The 17,868-nt window shown below is 40.0% G+C and overlaps 2 protein-coding genes across 5 annotated transcripts in view; both read right to left on the bottom strand.

The window, feature by feature from the left end:
• The window catches only part of IQCH (IQ motif containing H), a 174,342-nt gene that overhangs the window by 61,409 nt on the left and 95,065 nt on the right, over positions 1-17,868 (bottom strand). The gene's annotated exons all lie outside the window — the stretch shown is intronic.
• Positions 1-17,868, bottom strand: part of MAP2K5 (mitogen-activated protein kinase kinase 5) — a 123,122-nt gene that overhangs the window by 89,638 nt on the left and 15,616 nt on the right. For all 4 annotated transcript variants that reach the window (XM_051628955.1, XM_051628956.1, XM_051628957.1 and 1 more), the window contains 4 exons: positions 15,364-15,404; positions 14,570-14,637; positions 11,971-12,019; positions 6,968-7,032 (listed from right to left, as the gene is read on the bottom strand). In XM_051628955.1, coding sequence (XP_051484915.1) covers positions 6,968-7,032; positions 11,971-12,019; positions 14,570-14,637; positions 15,364-15,404 — 223 coding nt within the window. The remainder of the gene's footprint in view (positions 1-6,967; positions 7,033-11,970; positions 12,020-14,569; positions 14,638-15,363; positions 15,405-17,868) is intronic.

Genomic DNA, 17,868 nt, shown 5'->3' with positions numbered 1-17,868 from the left:
GTAATGACCAGCAGTAGAAAACAGAACTGTGCCAAGAAGCAAAAGTTTTCTCGTTATTCGCAGCAATAGCTGAAGGAGTATTTTCTTCTAATCATGGTTGAGTTTCAAGCAGAAAGCTTGCTCTTCTTTGGGAGCAGGCTGAGAGCACAAACACTGTGAGGTTAGTTACAGTCACACTGCTGGGTTGCACTGAGGCACTATTGTGATGAGCAACACAATTTTTTCACTGCTCCTCTTGTACTTCTAGCATTTCAAGGAATAAAAATGTATGCTGTGTCAAGGAACAGTCAGAGCCCCTAAGCTTGCCACAGTTTGGCTCTGGCAAATTCCACCAATTCTCTACTCCAGGGAGTGTTATTTGTAAGGAAGAAACAGATTATACTGCCCATGTCAGGGCGAGATGTGATGCTCACACACCACCTCACGCAGTGGTAACAACAAACTCAAATGTCCAGGATTACTATTTGCTTAATCTTCCAAGCCACGGGCATACCATGCAAACAAAACAACTTTAATTTAAGAATCATCCAGTTTCTAATTAAACAGCCATAGGCAGCTGGCTGGATACATTTTAATCAGTTTCAATAACCTATTGATTGTATACTGAAGCTTAAAAATTAAAAGTAAAAAGATGACCGGGGAATTGTCCCATCTCAGAACAACAGTAGAAGCCTCTGTAAATAACTCCTCTTTTAACCATCAGCTAAATGAACACTTCAATACTGCAGTACAAAGTCTTCTGCAAAATTACTTTAACTAACAAGCAGAAATTTATCAGCTTCAGCCAAAATCAATGCTGAAATCAATTTGAACACTGGTTGTGTCTAAAGGGGCTCATTGGCAATTTAGGGAAATTACACCATGTAAATGCCTGTGCTTTAATTGAACAGTTTCATCAACTAGGCTGTGATTGCTGTCCATTCATTTATTTACTTGCACTGCAGCTACCATTCTGCAAAGGAATGGTTTTTGTCAGACTTGAAGGAGGTACTTTATCTTCATTTTATGCACTTTTGTGCATAACAGATTTTATGAGGCAGGCGAGTGATAGCTGGGGTCAGAAGAAACAAGTGAACAGCAATCACTGGTCAGTCTTGTTTAAACTGTGATGGTAACACGCAGAAATTTGGTGGGGTATTTCTCACTTAGTCCAGCTATTATTGTTCCAATGCTTTTCAGCGTGACTAAAAATGAAACAAAAGAAACAGCAAATTAATGTAGCCTGGGAAAGGAAATGAAGGAAAAATGCCTCCACGATTGCAACACAAGAATGGAGGGAGATGGGATCTTCAGACTTGATGTGGCCACAGACTTGTTTTAATGCCAAAGAAACACTGAACCTGCCTATACTTGCTTTTTTTTCAGAGCTGCATTGAGCTCCAGGCTGGGAAAAGCACCATGTACAAAACACAGTGAGAACATCCTCTGGGAGGTACAACCCCAATGAAGCTGCTTGGGTTGAGTAGCAGGAACCTGCGGGGATGGACTCAGCTCCTGCTGCTGTTGATGCTTCACCCTCTTGGGAAAAGCATTTCCCTCTCTGTCTCCCTTGGCTCTCTGCCATGTGCAGAGGATGACACCTCACTTGCAAAAGGGCCAAAATAATCTGTGAATGAAAGTATTTTAAAGAGGGGGAAATTATTGTTATGGTATTCATATGGAAAAACAGCATAAAGAGAGGACAGCAACAGTTACACTGGCTTTCCACAACATCTGAGGTGAGAGTTACCACTTTTGAAGAACAAACTGGGATTGCAGAGACCCTCTTGAGGGAGCTCCTTCATGACAGCACCAGCGTCCTGCATTAGGAGCCACAGGACAACCCAAGAAGAGCAAACCTTGCCAAGCCAAAGCTCAAAACTCCAGCTATTCCATTACCATTCCAGAAAACTGAGCTACACCACCTCCACATCCCTTACCCTCAGTCACAGTAAAATCTCCTCCAGCTTCCTCCTTCTAGAACTGACACCACTTTTCCCGGCTGACGTTACCGAGGATCTGCAACCCGCTGCAAGGCGCCGTTTGCAGCCTGTCTTGCAAGAGACAGCAACTTCCCAGCTGTCTCACCAGGCTACGTTCAATGTGCTAATGGGGCACCCCAAGGTGGCTGGAGATAGGGAACACAGAAACAGGCATATGCTGGAACGTACAGCTCAACAGAACAGCAGAATTGCTCAAGTAAATTGCTCAAACAAATTAAGCTTCCACATTTATCCCTGCTTTCCCCAGCTATCCAGCTCTTCTGGAGGGTACATCATCAACAGCCACGTCTCTCCCAATTACTCAACTTAAAGTGAAGCCGTCTGCTTCAGCAGCATTTTGCTCAGATGATAACTGCTTCTCCCTTTTCCTCCCTCTCTCCCAGCTCCCAGGTAACTTCACAAATTAATTACAGCATCATTGGGGCTTCATGCTTATTTTGGGACAGAACTGTACAGCTCCCTGCTGCCAAAGACTCCCCAAACCAAACCCAAATATTTTACCAACCATACACAAAATACATTGTAAAGAAATTCCAGGCACACAGCAGGCTGTAACATCCTCCTGAGTTCCTTCAACATCTCATTTCTCATGAGCTACAATTGCAAAGCAGAGACTAGAAAACAGGAAATAAGAGACAAATATTCCTTTTGCTTGTATGTAAAGGCAGGAAGTAGAGAGAGACTTCACAGAGTAACTATTTGCCAGAGATAACTACCTCTATTTTGTAATACTGAGGCTCAAAATACACGCAACTAAGGATTTTAGATCTAAATAATTGAATGTAGCTACTGCCTGGCACAGTGTATATATCCCCATTACAAACTCTAATGTTAACCTTCTTTGACTGAAGTAAAAAGGAGCAATCTTTCCAAACAGCCTCTCAGAGCTCAGCAGCCAGTGATGGAGCTAAACAACACAGCACACAAAAGCACACACTCTAAATGTCTCCTGGACTTATCAGGGAATTAATTTTTCCAAAAAAGCAATTTAAGTAAATACAATAGATGCAGTGGTATAGAAATGTTTCCTTCTGCTGTGAGGCAGCCCAAACTGTGCATCCTACCAGCTACTATAAACCAGATGATACAAAATTAGGAAGTCTGTTGCAGAGCTGGAAGGTTGTACATCTACCAGGGTAAGAGTCTTGGGGGCCTCTTGTCAGGAAAGGTGCAAATCTCCAGAAAATAATGCAGCTATGTTTCCAAAAATTCCTATCATTGGACTTGCAATACTTTCCACAGAAAGCAGAGATCCCAGGTAATGGTGTCAATTACCTACAACAACTGGCAAACAAAAGAGAAAGGCAGTTGGGTGCTTTTGGTGTGTGTTACAGCAGATTTCATCAATTTCTTGACAAGCTGCCCTCAAGACAGGGTACACTGGGCACCAGTGGGAAGAATTCTTGCTTTCTGATTGTTCCTACAGTCAAAGATGCTTTGGGGATTATTCATCTGTTCTTCCATATTTTTGAAAATAGATGCAGTAAAAAAGAATAATTACCTGGCTTTGCCCTACCTAACTCTGTAATTCTTATCAGTCCTTAATTAAGACAATAGTGTACCAAGAGGTAGGGGAAAAATAGGAAGTCAAACTACTATAAAAATCCTTTCTTCTTAGAGCAGGAAAAACATTTAGATTCAGCAAGTTCTCACTAGAAATATTGCTATAAACTATTGATTTTTTACCAGACTCAATTGACTGAAAAGTTGTTTGTATAGCAATATTGGCCAAGCCAATATACTGGAACAATTTTGCTACACACAGTAATCAAGTGTATTTCTAAAGGATAATTATACTGTCATAAAAATAAAGCTAAGATACCTCTTCTCCAAGCAGTAAAACAGCTGCAGCTGTAAAGAACCCAAATAAATGAAATACATTTTCTAACTAAACATAGCGTCTTCCAACGAGAACAAAACCACCTCCCCTCTTCCCCCTTAAGCCAAGGTTAGCATGAAAAGTGATCAATACTTCAATCTCAATAAACTATTTCAATAGTGGTTAATTCACATGGAAAGAGAGGCTGAAAATTTTTGCTCAGCGACCTGCAACACGCTATCTTGTTTGCTGAATGCTGATAATATATCATTGCCATAATGGATATGACTTAGTATAAAGAGATAGAAAGGAAGAAAGAAAGGGGGGTCGGAAAAAAAGATACAAGCTAGACAAGCTTTCTCTTTAGATTCAGATCAATACCACACAGAGCCTCTTCTGAGACAAACCGACAGCACGGAATGCTGGAAGAGGAAAACAGCCAAACATTTGCAATTAATTTTATTTGACAAATGTTAATTGATTTACTGGAATAAAATAGATGTGGGCTGCTATCTATGACTAGTGCAATCCAGCTACCTGTAAGTATTCAATTTTGCAATTTCTTATGGGCTTCTGTAGCACAGATGCTCCTTCGGTGAGGGAGAACAGGCTTCGTGTTCCGACGGGGCTGGTTGTTCCGAGGCAGGAATCTCTGCCCGTGCTTTGTGCAAGGCACATCCCCCTGTATGGCAAAGCCAGCTCCCTGCAGCAACCTGCAGCTCTTCAGGGATGAAACACTGACCTGATACCACTCTGTAATCCCAAGAAACAAATTTGGGAAGATCTCAGAGGAACACAAATCTTAGAAGCCAGTTTTGGGAGAAAACCCTATTTCCTATTTATATCTTTTTGCATTGCAAAGGAAGTCAAACTTGAGGAATGTGGGAAACATCCATGCATAGAAATGCACAGTCCCTGGAGCAGTGCAGGATGACACTTGCAGTAGACAAAACCCTGTCAAGTCACTGCAAATGCCAATTTAAAACATCAACCCAATAAAAAGGAAAGAGAGGAGCAGAAATATTTCCCTGATGCAGAAGGTGGCTGATGTTTCTACAGGTACATTTCTTTACTTTCCCCAATGCAGGAACACCCAACCACTTCACAAGGCAGATGACAGCACCAGCCCACACACTGCACCAAGCCAACACAGAAGTGCCACAAGTTTTCTGTATTCCCTCCTGTGCCATTATCCTCTGTACCTTGAATGTTCACATCCCTGTTCCTCCATTACCCCTGCAGACTCTTCCTAAAGCAGCAGCCATCACCAGGGAAAAACATTTTTGTAAAAATATTGAACACAAAGTAGGCACAAAGCTATGCAACCCTTCAGAAACACAAAAAGAAATCTAAAGGTGCAAGTTTGGCTTTACATAGCAATTTATCCAATTTCCCACATGAACGTTAAAAAACGTGGAATATATGCTTTGCACATGGCAACATTATAAAATAATGACACATTTTTATGCTGCCTTCTGCACCCAGAAGACACTGGATCATTATAGGATCTACACACGTGCAGCAAAAGCAGAATGGAGCTGTGAGAAGGGCAGACACAAGCTGACAGACGTAAAAGCCCAGCAGATCCTCATGTGCAGAAAGATCAATGAAGCACACGCTCCCTTGCCTCGGTTTCCATTTGTTTGCCTTTGGCCACCATTAGACACTGGATGCTGGGCAGAGACTGTTGGTACAAGCTGGCATGGCCATGCCTATGCTGCTCATCATTTCACATTCCTGGCTCCTTATTTCAGTTCTTGTCTAAAGAAAATTACTCAGAAGAGGGTAACAATGACACATGTGGGCTGCCTCACTCTGTGGGACATTCTTTGTCCCTAACCATGCCTGAAGTGCCTTCCACAGCAACCAAAGCACATGGTCCTGCTTTGCAATGCTTCTCCCAACTACACCCACTCCTGGAGCTCCCATCAGCACACGGGGAAGGGAAGCAATCTGCTCTAAATCAGAAAACATCCCCAAGTCACTGACTGAGCTGTAAAGTTCAACACTCTCTCTCAAACCTTTTTTACTATGAAGTAAGAAAGCAACACAGTTTCTGCATGCTCCTTGGTCTAGGAATATCTTTCTACAAGAGAACATCAATGAGATTTCTGGGCTACTTTCCATCTCCAAGGCTGCCCCAATTCCTGCAGAGTCCACTCAAAGACTGCATTTGTTCCTTTAAGGTTTTGGAAGTCCATTTTCATTACACCTGCTGCAAGGAGAGTAATTTTGCAATGTTAGCAGCCAATTAGAAACTAAACTAAATGCACCGTAGCTCTTAAAACATTTAAAAAAATGTTAATATCAAAGTTAAAATGTCTAAGGTATAAACAAAATCATAATGGGATGCTGGGTTACTGTATATGGTAAATAGCTCTCTGGAGGAAACCTTTATTACTCCCTCAGGGCTTTCTTACAAAGTATGGATTTCTTAATTCCTAGTGGAATATTTTTCATACACCACTGCAGACTATTAAGTACCAGATATTACATTATGTAGTTTAAACTTTGCACTATGCATGAGAAAGACTTTCCTGTTGAGAAAACTATATCTCTGCTATTATAATCTTTACAATATTAAAATTAATACTGGCTGCAGGGTATAAGCTTCACTACCAAAATTTGGGGGAGTTTTTAATTTAATATATTTGTCAGCCTGTGTGTGAAGCTGCTTGTAAAGGAGGACAGTCACTGCACCAGTGAGAGGGGTACTTCCTGATTTTGAATTGCTAGAGAAAGGCAGAGAAATGGTGTCACCACATCCCACTGGTGTCATTCCCAGTCCTGGGCTAGCAAAGGGTGTGGTGAGCCAGCAAGAATAATGGCATTGCAAATACTGACAGCAACTCATTATGCTTCAGGACATGGCAAGTTCCACTTGTGAACCATTAACTTGTTATCCAGGAGGGATTCAAAGCTAAGTATTAAAAAGATAATAAAAATGCACCAGCCCTCACAGCACCCAAGAGCAGACACCTTGTAAATATGTAAAGATGACTCTCAAAAAGTTGATATTAAGAATTCCTTTTATCATCTTTTCTGCACAGCAGCAACAACAGCCCAACTGCATCTCAATACAAACAGGAAGGGTAAAAACAAAACAAAACAAAAAAGTGCTGTTAAATTTTCTTTTCAAAAATTGTAAGTGAAATTCAACACTCACTTGTAGACTGTGCCTCCATTGCCATGACCGAGGATGTCTCGATACCGTATGTCTTGTTCATTCATCTCCACAAGAAAGAAAGAAAAACAAAAGAGATGTCATGCTGTGGATGGAAATGTCAAGGAAAAGCAACTCTAGGCCATAAACAACAAGCAGTCTGGGTCATTTCAAGTTCAGCTGCAAGAACGAGAAGATCAATACAACATTTGCTGTCCAATTTATAAAAGACGATACCAAGGGACAAAGTGATGGAAAGTTTAATGACAATTTGTTTGCCTGGGTCATTTCATTAAAGTTTGATAAAAGGTGTCAAAATGGAATGATATAATATAGCTCAAGAGGGTCAGGTCACAGATACTGATAGGAAAAGGGTCTCCAGAACAGCACATAACCAAAGCCAAAGTTGGAGGTGAATGGAAACAATCCAACAGAAAACTGTCATCTTGAGTACAGCTAGAAAAGTTTAGGATTTATTCTGGATTCAGCATAATTGATGCTAACTGAGTGACAGTTCAGTCAGTAGGATTGCTTCACAGTGCTTCATTTAAATACCTTTTAATGAAAGGAAATATTCTAAAATAAAAAGTCTTGAACTGCTACCCAATAAAATTAATTTGCCTTGACATACACAACTAATTACTCGCCTCAGTCTTTCTGCTCACTGGGACAACTGTCCATACATGATGATATCCTCAGATATTCCAGCAGAAGCCTGATACAAGCACTGTACATGGCAAATGCTGGGACGTGGGATCTTTCTGACATGGGTTTTTTAAGAGCAATTCCAATCTAAAACTACAGTTCAACCTTCTCCTGGACAAACACAGTACACTGAACTTCCACCTAAACCACCTACTAAGAAAAACAATCACTTCAGACATTCAGAAATGCACATGCATATTTGGAATTAAGTATTTTAATGAGAGTGAATTCTGGGCTGTGTGCACTTGCTATTCCAAAAAGGTGTCATCCATTGCCTGACCAGTCTAAGTAGTAAATGTCTGGGAAAATCCCATTTTTATAAGGTATTTTCTTAGGAATTTGTTACTAATTAGTTATTTGTACTAGTTTCTAGTAACTATTCCTATTTGATGATATACCAAGTCAAAACATTTCAAGGAGCTGGTATGGCTGCTTAAATGCTCTGTCATGCTTGTGTGTTAAAAGGTATCAAGAAAACCCTTTGGTGCTAACTCTGATCTGCTACCACTGATGTGATCAGAGCACATCTGAGATAGCTTCAAATGAGCTGTTTCAAGCCCCACTAGCACCATGGTGGGAACCACACAGAGCTCACTGTAAGCTAACTATCTGCATTTATCCACCTTCTGAAATGGCTTCTAACATTCAGCAGGGACATGTGCCCTGTTCCCAACCTGTGTTTAAGCATCCACTTTGCCATGACATCACGGAAGATAAGAGGAACTTTGCCCCTGGCTTCAGCTGGAACAAGTAAGTGATGGTAACAAGCTGAAATGCCCTGAAGAGTCAATACCCAGCATGTCTTACCAACAGAAAATTGTGTCTTTAATTGATTTAAAATATGTTTTAAGGACAAAAATTATGAACTTCAAAATTTGTGTTCTTTCACTACCTGAATAAAAATAATCCTTGTTTCTTGCAGGAAATACTTCCTTATGCATTTCTTCCAGTAAGGTTAAAATCTGAGTTCTGATAAAGCTCCTAATCCCTCAAAGCAGAAGCTGCCTCTACATTCTTACCTATTTGTAGTTAAAGCTGGGCCAGGTTCCCTTAAGAGGGTATGAAATGGCCCAAGGAAGTATCAAGGTTATTGCATCAAAATGCAAAGAAAGAGGGGAAAAAAACAGAGACATCCCATGAGAAACAATAATTCATGAATGGGTTTTAAAACATGTAAAGAATCTACACTGAATCTCTTGCAACTAAAAATAATTGCTCTCAGACTGCAGTACTCATTAATTGAAAGCACCCACTGTGTTTAAGGAGTTCTGCTCTTCTAAGCTGGAGGACTTTAAGCCTCCAGTCTTTGAGGTAACAACAAATACCTCTTTCCTACATTTCCAGCCCTGTTCTTCTAAGCAAAACTCTTTAAGAGAAACCAAATGAATCCACAAAGCCATGAACATACTTGCCTCTACACTCCTTGGGGGGGAGGCGGGGGAAAGAAGATTTTTTTTGTAGTTACCCAAGTTATAAGCAACAAATGGAGCAGAACAAGAGATCCAAAGGTTATTATCTTTTCTCCTGCTTTTTGTTAACTGGCAAAAGGAGAGGATTTTCTTCCCACCATTCCCTAAAAGCTGGTGAGAGGAGCAGTTCCATCCTGCAACGCTGCATTGCCTGCACCCACTGCCAACCCAGCACCCATCCCTGTCTCCATGCACAAAGAGCAACCAGAAAGCCAGGGTAAAAGAGGAGGAGTGGGGTGGAGCCAGGATCTGCCAGACACCGATAGAGAGATAAAGTGTGATTTACTGGCTCAAATAAAGATGCCAAAAAACATGTGGTGATTTATTTATTTTACTGGGAAAACTGGATTCTCAATCATAAAATGATAACATCATAACAATGAACTCGACAGCAAGGACTGGAATATTAAACCTGCAAAACCAAGTTTGATTGGATGCCAATATGAACAGAATTAATGAAAAAGCCAAACAGGCTTCAATTACGGATCAGCAGACAAAACATCCCTTGCTTATACCTGCTGGTCTGGGAGAAAATCAGTGTCCATCTCTTGTAAATCATTAAAACCAAAATGCCCAATTAATCCTTATTTTATATGTAGAGGCCTGACAGAGGCAAAGTCCTGTAGCCATCCCTTTGCTTTAGGAATCGAAGCAATAATGGTTTCAGAAAGCAGTCACACTCTATGAGCAGACAATTGAAGAGATTTAGTAAATCCCACTTTATAGAGCAGAGACTAATCGGAAAACACAAGCCAGTCAAATGTTTCTTATGAACTGTTGACACTATATCAATGCTGAATCAATTGGTGGCATTTACTCTGAGTGACAGAAAAGAAATAAATATTTATATCACATCACCTATATCAATGAACCTAGGCAGAAAGCTATTTCTAACCTGTCAATATTTGATTATCTTGAAGAATCATGTCCCCTTCTGTTAATGATTAATATGAATTCCTTATTAAACCTAAATGGAAACTACTAGAGGAATATCATTATGAATGCCCGAAAGCACAAACTGGCAAAAAATAATAAAAAATAATAACCCAACCCATATTTAAGCAGTGATAATCCCCCAAAAGGAAGAAAAGCTAAAGTTACAACTAGAAACCTATTTCCAGTTATGGATCTGTGACCAAATTTTGCAGAACACAGTGCAGCACAACAAAGGGCATTTTCTCTCCACAGAAAGCAGTGCAACTCCTACAGGAATAAAAGGGACTATTACAAGTTCTTTTTAATTTTCTCTTTCTTTTTAGTGGGTTTAAGTAACATTCTTTCATATCATAATAAGAATGTGTGTTTCTTTCTATCTTTCTAAAATTCTACTAAACAGGAAATAAATTTGTACCAATCTATTGCAGGGCACACAAAACACTAATTTCTATTACTTAGAACAAATAAAATGCCACATGCAGCTTATGGACTTGATCACAGACTGTTTGGGAATTCTACTTTTAAAAAAATCTGTAATGTTAATTATCAACTTCATTTTCAAAGTTGAGAAACATCCTGCTGGTACTTATTTCAAGTTACCCAGAGAAATGTGGTTTTTTGGCTGTAACTTTGAAGCCTTAACAAATCCACCTGGTAGGAATCTGTGAATATTAAAGTATGGCTGCAGGAAAGGCACCCTGGCCAGCTTAAAAATACACTTCCAAGCTGTATTCAAAGGATTCAGTGCCAAACAGGCAAGGCTGCAATCCCAGGCTGCTCAACTCCTGTTTTCAAGGGCCACTCTCATCTATTAGAGCACAATGTTACAGGTGATACTGAAGGACAAGCATGAAGACCAGCCTTTATCTTCTTGACATGCTCAACTACAACTACTTGATTCATGAAATGCCAATGAGGCTTGGAGAGGTCACTGTGTGAAGGCACTGAATACGCATCTGAGATAATTAAGATTTCAGCCTTCGAAACATGGAGGGGAAGTGAACAGCAGTTAAGAAAATCAATAAGAGTCTTTTATTTGCAGTGACACAGATGTCTCAGTCAATAGAGCCTAATAGGCAAGCTTGATGGCAATGGACAGGTGCCTGCCTCCGAGGCTATCAAAGGGCTTTCAATATGACAAACATTAAAACATATTTATGTTGCTGCTGAAGAATCTGGGATTCTTTTAAGGTAGTTTAATAGAACGGTGTCTATTTAATATCATTACGGTACCACGAGCCTGCCCGTGTGCTCAGCTCCAGATGGGCAAGAAATGATTGCTCTGTTTGGCCAGGACATCCACTTGTCCATCAATTGTTATATTAAACCTTTCACTTCTGGGTGCCAGAATCTGAATGCCTGGAGCAGGGAGAGAAAGTAACAAGACAGCTTTCCACCACTTTGTTTGGGTTTTTTCATTTGTTTTATGTTTGGGAGTTTTTTTTAAAGAAGCTCCACATTACAGTGATTTCAAATAGCACAGAGAAGTTCCTTGCAAGAACCTGCTAAATATCTGAGTATCTACTGCCCTAAAAAATAGGAAGGTCATTCTAACTGAGCAGTCGACTTAGTTATTCAAAATTGATTAACTTTCTTCCCTGAAATTGTGGCAGCAGCGCAACATGTGTGAGGTACTTCAATCTATTTGGAGCTAAATCTGATTAGCACATTTTGAGAAATGGGAAGCAAATTGCTATGCCAATCAAAGTAAATCAGGACACAAAGCTCATTCATATCATGAAGGTTTTCATGGTCCTTCCAGTTCTATATTAAAAGAACACATTACAAGTAAGTGGGCAGTAAGCATCTCTCCCCCTGTCTGTGGGATGCCAGTCACTGCAGGATCAGGCAGCAATGAGAGGCTCATGTAGCCAAGACTCAACCCAGGGCACCTACCTGGCCATTTGCAAGTATTTTCTTCAGCTCTGCAGAAGACTTTTTTAAGCTGAAAAAAAGAAGCAGCAATTATTTTTAATGACTGTGTCATTTCATTCTATAAAATGAAGTGAAACCATAAGAAAGAAGAAGCCACAAGGTTAAGTTCATGGTTACATATTCTGAAGAGATTTAGCTTCAGCAATGCTGACTGATGTTCAGTAGAGCTGCTCCCCAAACTGCAGACTGCAAAAGTGGAAAAGCAATAACCATTTAATAAAATTAATGCCTTTTTCACCACTACAAACTAGCTTTTTTAGATAATCTGACTATACTGCCCTTCAGGATACAATCTATTGTTCGTCAGTTCAAAGAAGTGAAAAAAAAGAAAAAGATTCCCTCACACAGGTGTTTCAAAAAAACAACAGGAAAATAAGGCTCACATCTAGTTTTCAGGTGCCTCCTATTGTTTTAAAACCCCTCAAAGCATTATCCCCCAGTAATTTCTATAAATCTGCCACATCCATCCATTCCAGGTCAACTTGCTGGTGCAGTCCCTGTGCTTTAACAGGAGAAACCCCTCCTGTGTCAGCAGTCTCACATTATGCAAAATGAGGCATGTTATTTTTTTCTAGTAAGAGAACTTCAACAAACGACAACCATCAGCTTGGTGAGTTTTATAAATACAACTATTAATGGCTTCAAACTACTTCCACCCACTCACAAAACACTGCTTCATCTCCTTTCCTGACAAACTCTGTTTGTTCCTTGTACATTCAACACAACAAACTGCCTGGGCAGCAATATGTCTGCAAAACTTCATCTCAAAGAGACACTCTGCTCTTATTACTGAAGTTTTTTTTTTTTAAAAAAAAAAAAGGACAAAATAATATATTCTTGAAAGGCATGTGCACGTGTCTTGATCACAGATCATTATTAACAAGAACAGTGAAAACACAGATTTCATATTTTGTGCCTTTGTTCTTTAATAGGCCTCTTGTTCCCATGACTACTTTAAAGAAAAATTAAGTTTTCCAAGGAAACATAAGTTGATCTTGTCATCTTTCATGACTAACAATTTGTGAACATGAAACAAAGAGAGACTTTCAATTACTTCAAAAACAAAACTCATAGTGCAGAAGGAACGGCAATTAACCACCAAATAAGGTGACAAGAATCTTCCAGAAGCCTCATTTTCAATGCACTTTAAGAACAAGCTCAAAGTACAGGCAGTACTGAGAGCTACAGCACAACAGCCAGCAGCTTTATTTATCAATGATAGGATAGACTGGGGGGAGGACTGCAGTTCATAAAGACATTGAGATTTATCTTCTCTCAAGAGTCTTGGAAAGGATCTTCACCACTGCAATACAAAGCAAATCTTCCCCAAGGAATGGGGGCCAACTTGGCTAGAAGAGATTCACTCAGGATATTGACTTCCTTATCTCCTCAGTTAGCAAAGCCACTGAAGGGAAAATCAAAACTGGTGTTAGTGGTACACAAATGGGGCTACCCCCTGCTGCCAGCCACGTGGGGTGGCATCCTCCTCACCAAGCAGTAACCACATCACTCCCAGCAGGCAAAGACAAGGTGTTGGGATTGTCCCACCACTGCAGGGGCTGCCAGACAGGGTACCGACCCTGCACCCACTGGGCCTGCTCCATGCAGCATAGCTGTGTCCTTCAGCATGTCCATCTCTGACCAGGTTCTGTTTGCCCAAAATGCTCTCAGAAAAGGGAGCAGAATGCTGATCCACAGATACATGTCACATTCTGTGCTTATTGGAATAATAGAGTAATTCAGGCAGAAGGGGATCTCCAGAGTCTTCTATTCCCCTGTTTCAAATAGGCTCTTACATTAAGAAGATGGAGCAAAACTTTTCTTATCTCCTTTTAATATGTAAGATTTTTTTGGTGGGTTCTTTGTTCATTTGTTTTACCATCAGTCTTGAGTATAATTACTTTCTGTAACAGTTCATATCACAAAAGGGAGTTTATGCTCCAGTATTTAAAAACAGATCTTTAGAAAAAAAGAACATTAGTTCTCTTGCACTTTAAGATCTTAATATGGGTTTTGAAGTTAGGACTGGAACCTAAAAGAAAGATAAGGGAGATGGCCTCCAGGACTTTGCTGAAGCTGTACGAAACACGGCCCCTAAGCTCTTCAGTTTTTCAAAAATCTTACCCCCCAATAATGAACCTACTGAATGGGATATCAAATTTTAAATCCAAGAATCCTGCAATGAGACAAGCAACGAAAGCCTGAACATACACACTTTGCCCTAGACAGTGGTTATTAGATCAACCAAAACAATTAGCTCACCCATAAACAGTATTTCAATGCTTTATATAGGACAAAGCCATCTGAAACACCCAGCAAAGACTCATTTATTTTGGCAGAAAATACTTCTGAAGAACTAGCAGCACGAATCTAACACGATCCATGAATCAAGGTAATTCTGTCCTCCCCACTTCACTCCCACCTGCTCAGTCAGTAGTCATACTGGAAAAGTTCTTCCCCATCAAGCTCACTGTTGGTAACTACCACAACACACAAGGTTCCATTTTATTTTAATAAAAGAAAATCACACCAAACACATGTTCCCATTCTTGACTCTTACCTATTGCTTGGAAGGGACTCCGACACTGCCGAGCTGCTATTATTAGCAGAGCCTGCTCGTGTATTTACCTGCAGGCAGGGAAAGGATCTTTATCAGTCGTTTGTGTTCAGAGGACACTATTCTAATTAACCTGTAATTTGCCATGAATTTCTCATTTCAGGAGGAAGGTTAATTAGCTTGTTGCTAGGCATGCCAATGGTTGAGGTCTCGCCTGTATGTAGGTTAGCAGGCTATGCGACGCATGGACTACAACACATCAGCTTTACATCTTAAATGCTAAGTTAAATAATACAGGAAAAAAAAAAGGTGATATGACCACCATTTATTCTAATTTTAAAAGCTAAATAATGATTCATATTTTCAGAGTCTTCTGCGTTTCAAAACGGGTGGGATGACAGAAGCAATAGCCTACCTGAATGAATCAAACAACCTAAAAGTGCCTTCCACGCTTAGGCAAAGTACTGAAATCAAATTAATATGGTGGCTTTTTTAAAGTCTTTGAAGTAGTTGCAGACATCAGTTGATAAACTGAGTATTAACATTTAGGAACTTTATTAAGAGAGGCTAAAAACAAAAAGAAAGGCAATTTAATTTTTAATAAAACTGTATATACAGACATTGCAGCCAGCAGATGAGTCCTTCCCCCAGCCTCACAAAAAAAACCAAACACCCACCTAAAAAAATATCTGCTTGTCAGAGCTCAGGAAAGTGCAGTTTTATTTGACATTTCAATAAGTGGAACACAGCATTACAAATCCATCTAACTTTACTGAAACAATTATTGAAATTCATACCTTCAGGCCATGTATGTTCCGTTTCCCAGGAGGCTTGCAGGCTGAAACAGTAATTGACTAAATTGTAGAACACATCAGGGCCATTTACAAATTTGCTCAAAATGAATCTTTTAAAAAGAAATGAGGGTGACACCAAAATTAGCAGAGAGAAATGATTGAAAAGTGCCTCACAAGACCCAGAGTGGGAATTATGAACCAGGATTTTTAACTTGCAGGAGTGAGCATTTATAAATGCTAAGAGCTTTCTGACACCATGTAATATAAATTCTAATTTCTGCTTAAAACACATCAGAATCAAGAGAACTGTTGGCTTAAATGATCAGATTATTTTTGTAATTCAAATTAAAATCAGTATCTTATGTCACTATGTTTTCACATGCTGTATTTTTTTCTGGCATTTAACAGAAATATTTGCAAGATGTATCTTAAGGAAGCAGCTGCCACACATCATGAATTAGTCATATTGCCAAGTGCAGACAGCTTGTTTTAAATGTGGAAAACAACGTGTCAGGGGCAACAGCAGAGTGCCTCAAGAAAGAGAATACTGGGAAAATGCCCTCCAAAATGCCACACTTTGGACACAGACATACAAATGTGGCATCTTATTATGATGTCTGGGATCACAAAGGGACATGCTGCTTCCTCCTAAGGTCCCTCAAACTCTGTATTGCCTTGTTCTCCTGTTTGGTGGATGTGCTTTTGGCAAATGTTAAAGCCACAAAGGCTTCTAGCTACATGTTACAGACAGGTCCCATTTTAAAACTCCAGTGCCCTACAAATTGTATGTTAAAGGGCCTGTCACTTTTGATTGATTGTCTGTGGAGGGATGAATTTGATTTTTCTCTCTCTCTGATGCACATGCGTTTCACTTCAATTTTTGACAGCAGGAAACAGAACTATTTATTAGTCAGAAGGACACAGATGATAGTTATTAAACACATCAGTTAGGGCCATGTGCCTTTAAATGACATTAGAAATTACCATATGCATCTTAAAGAAGAAAAGTAGCATGATACTGTGGGCTTTAAAAAAAAACAACAAACCCATAAAACCATAAACTATTCTAAAATACATATAAACGTATTTTTTCCAGTGGATTGAAATCAACATTTTGAACAAGCTATTAAAAGAAGAGTATTTTTTCTGATACATATTTGAATTATATATTCAGGTTGCACTCCACAGATGGGATATATATAAAAAAGGCAGGGTACAGAGATGTGTGTGTACACACACTTTTGCTTATACATCTACGTAGAGGTTTCTTTTCAGTATAAAAAAGAACTCTGGCTTTTACTATCCAGACAGCAATAATGCAGTTTTCTTTTTTTTTTTTTTTTCAGAAATAGACAAAATGCCACTTTTCCCCCTTCAAGACCTCTAAATTATCAAATGAATAGAGCACATCAAGGTAACAGGACAGCAAATTGACTTTTACTACTGCCAAGCTTTATGGAAGCCAGGAGATTTCAGAAGCCAACTGGAGACAGCAACTGGGAGGCTTCCTCGGTAGTCAGAGAGGCAGAAAAGGGAAAAGGACTCAAAGGAAAATTGGGCTTTCAAAGGAAACTCTTAAAAAGTGAGAACCTTAAATTACAGGCAGAAAAGCTGCATGTTACTGAGGGGGTTTTGAACTGCAGTGCATGGAGAGACACGGCCAAAAGGGCACAAAAGAAAATGCTTGTGCTAACAAAACTTGGGATGTTCATTAGAGAGACAGAACTAGAACCTGAAATGCCAGAAGACAGAAAAAAAATGCAGGAAAGTGCATTTTGTTCAATGTTGCAGAAAAGCAGGAGCAGAACTTGGAGGTGGTCTGAGTACAAAGGGAGTGCAGGGTAGCTTTCAAGCTGTAACCTACAAAGAATAGATGTTTTAAGGAGGTGATTTGGAAAGATGAAAGAGCAACTCAGCTCTGAAGCAACTGAGAGTAAGGGGCAAGCCACCAGTGAGGAAGAGCCCAGCAGAAAGGTGCAGTTGAGCCAGCGGTGAAAATCTGGAGTTAATACATGGGGATCATATCCTCAGCAGCACGGAGAGGAAATCTGAATCTGTCCAGCCAAAGATTATCCTTGGACGGAAAGGAAACAGCAAAAGCAGAAAGCAGCAGGAGCAGGAATCTATTTGGCTGGTTCTTCAGGAATGACCCATACAAAGAATGTAGAAGATTAAGCCTGATTTTTAACCATAAAACATCCCTTTAAACACTCAGGCATGCAAGCTACTGAGCAGGTCCTGCCATAACTTCCTCAAACTGTTTGCTTATGGGGAAATATATCTAATTGCCTTGTGTTTCCAAGAAGGGCTCCCCACCTATCAGGATCATCCACTACATCCGTTTCTCCAAGCCATGTGGAAGCCTGGCATTTTATTTCTTGCAAGTGGAGGTCAGTGTTCTTAGGCAGAGTGCTCCTCACTAATGAAATGGCCTTCTACAGAGTGAGGCTCAGGAGAAAGGCTGAGACCCTCGGGTCTCAGCGTGGGGAGAGGCAAGGGGGCAGGATG

Source organism: Apus apus, chromosome 10, assembly GCF_020740795.1.
Source record: "Apus apus isolate bApuApu2 chromosome 10, bApuApu2.pri.cur, whole genome shotgun sequence".
NCBI classification, from domain to species: Eukaryota; Metazoa; Chordata; class Aves; order Apodiformes; family Apodidae; genus Apus; species Apus apus.
Note: the sequence above shows the minus strand (reverse complement) of the source record. Positions and strands in the feature narration are given on the sequence as shown.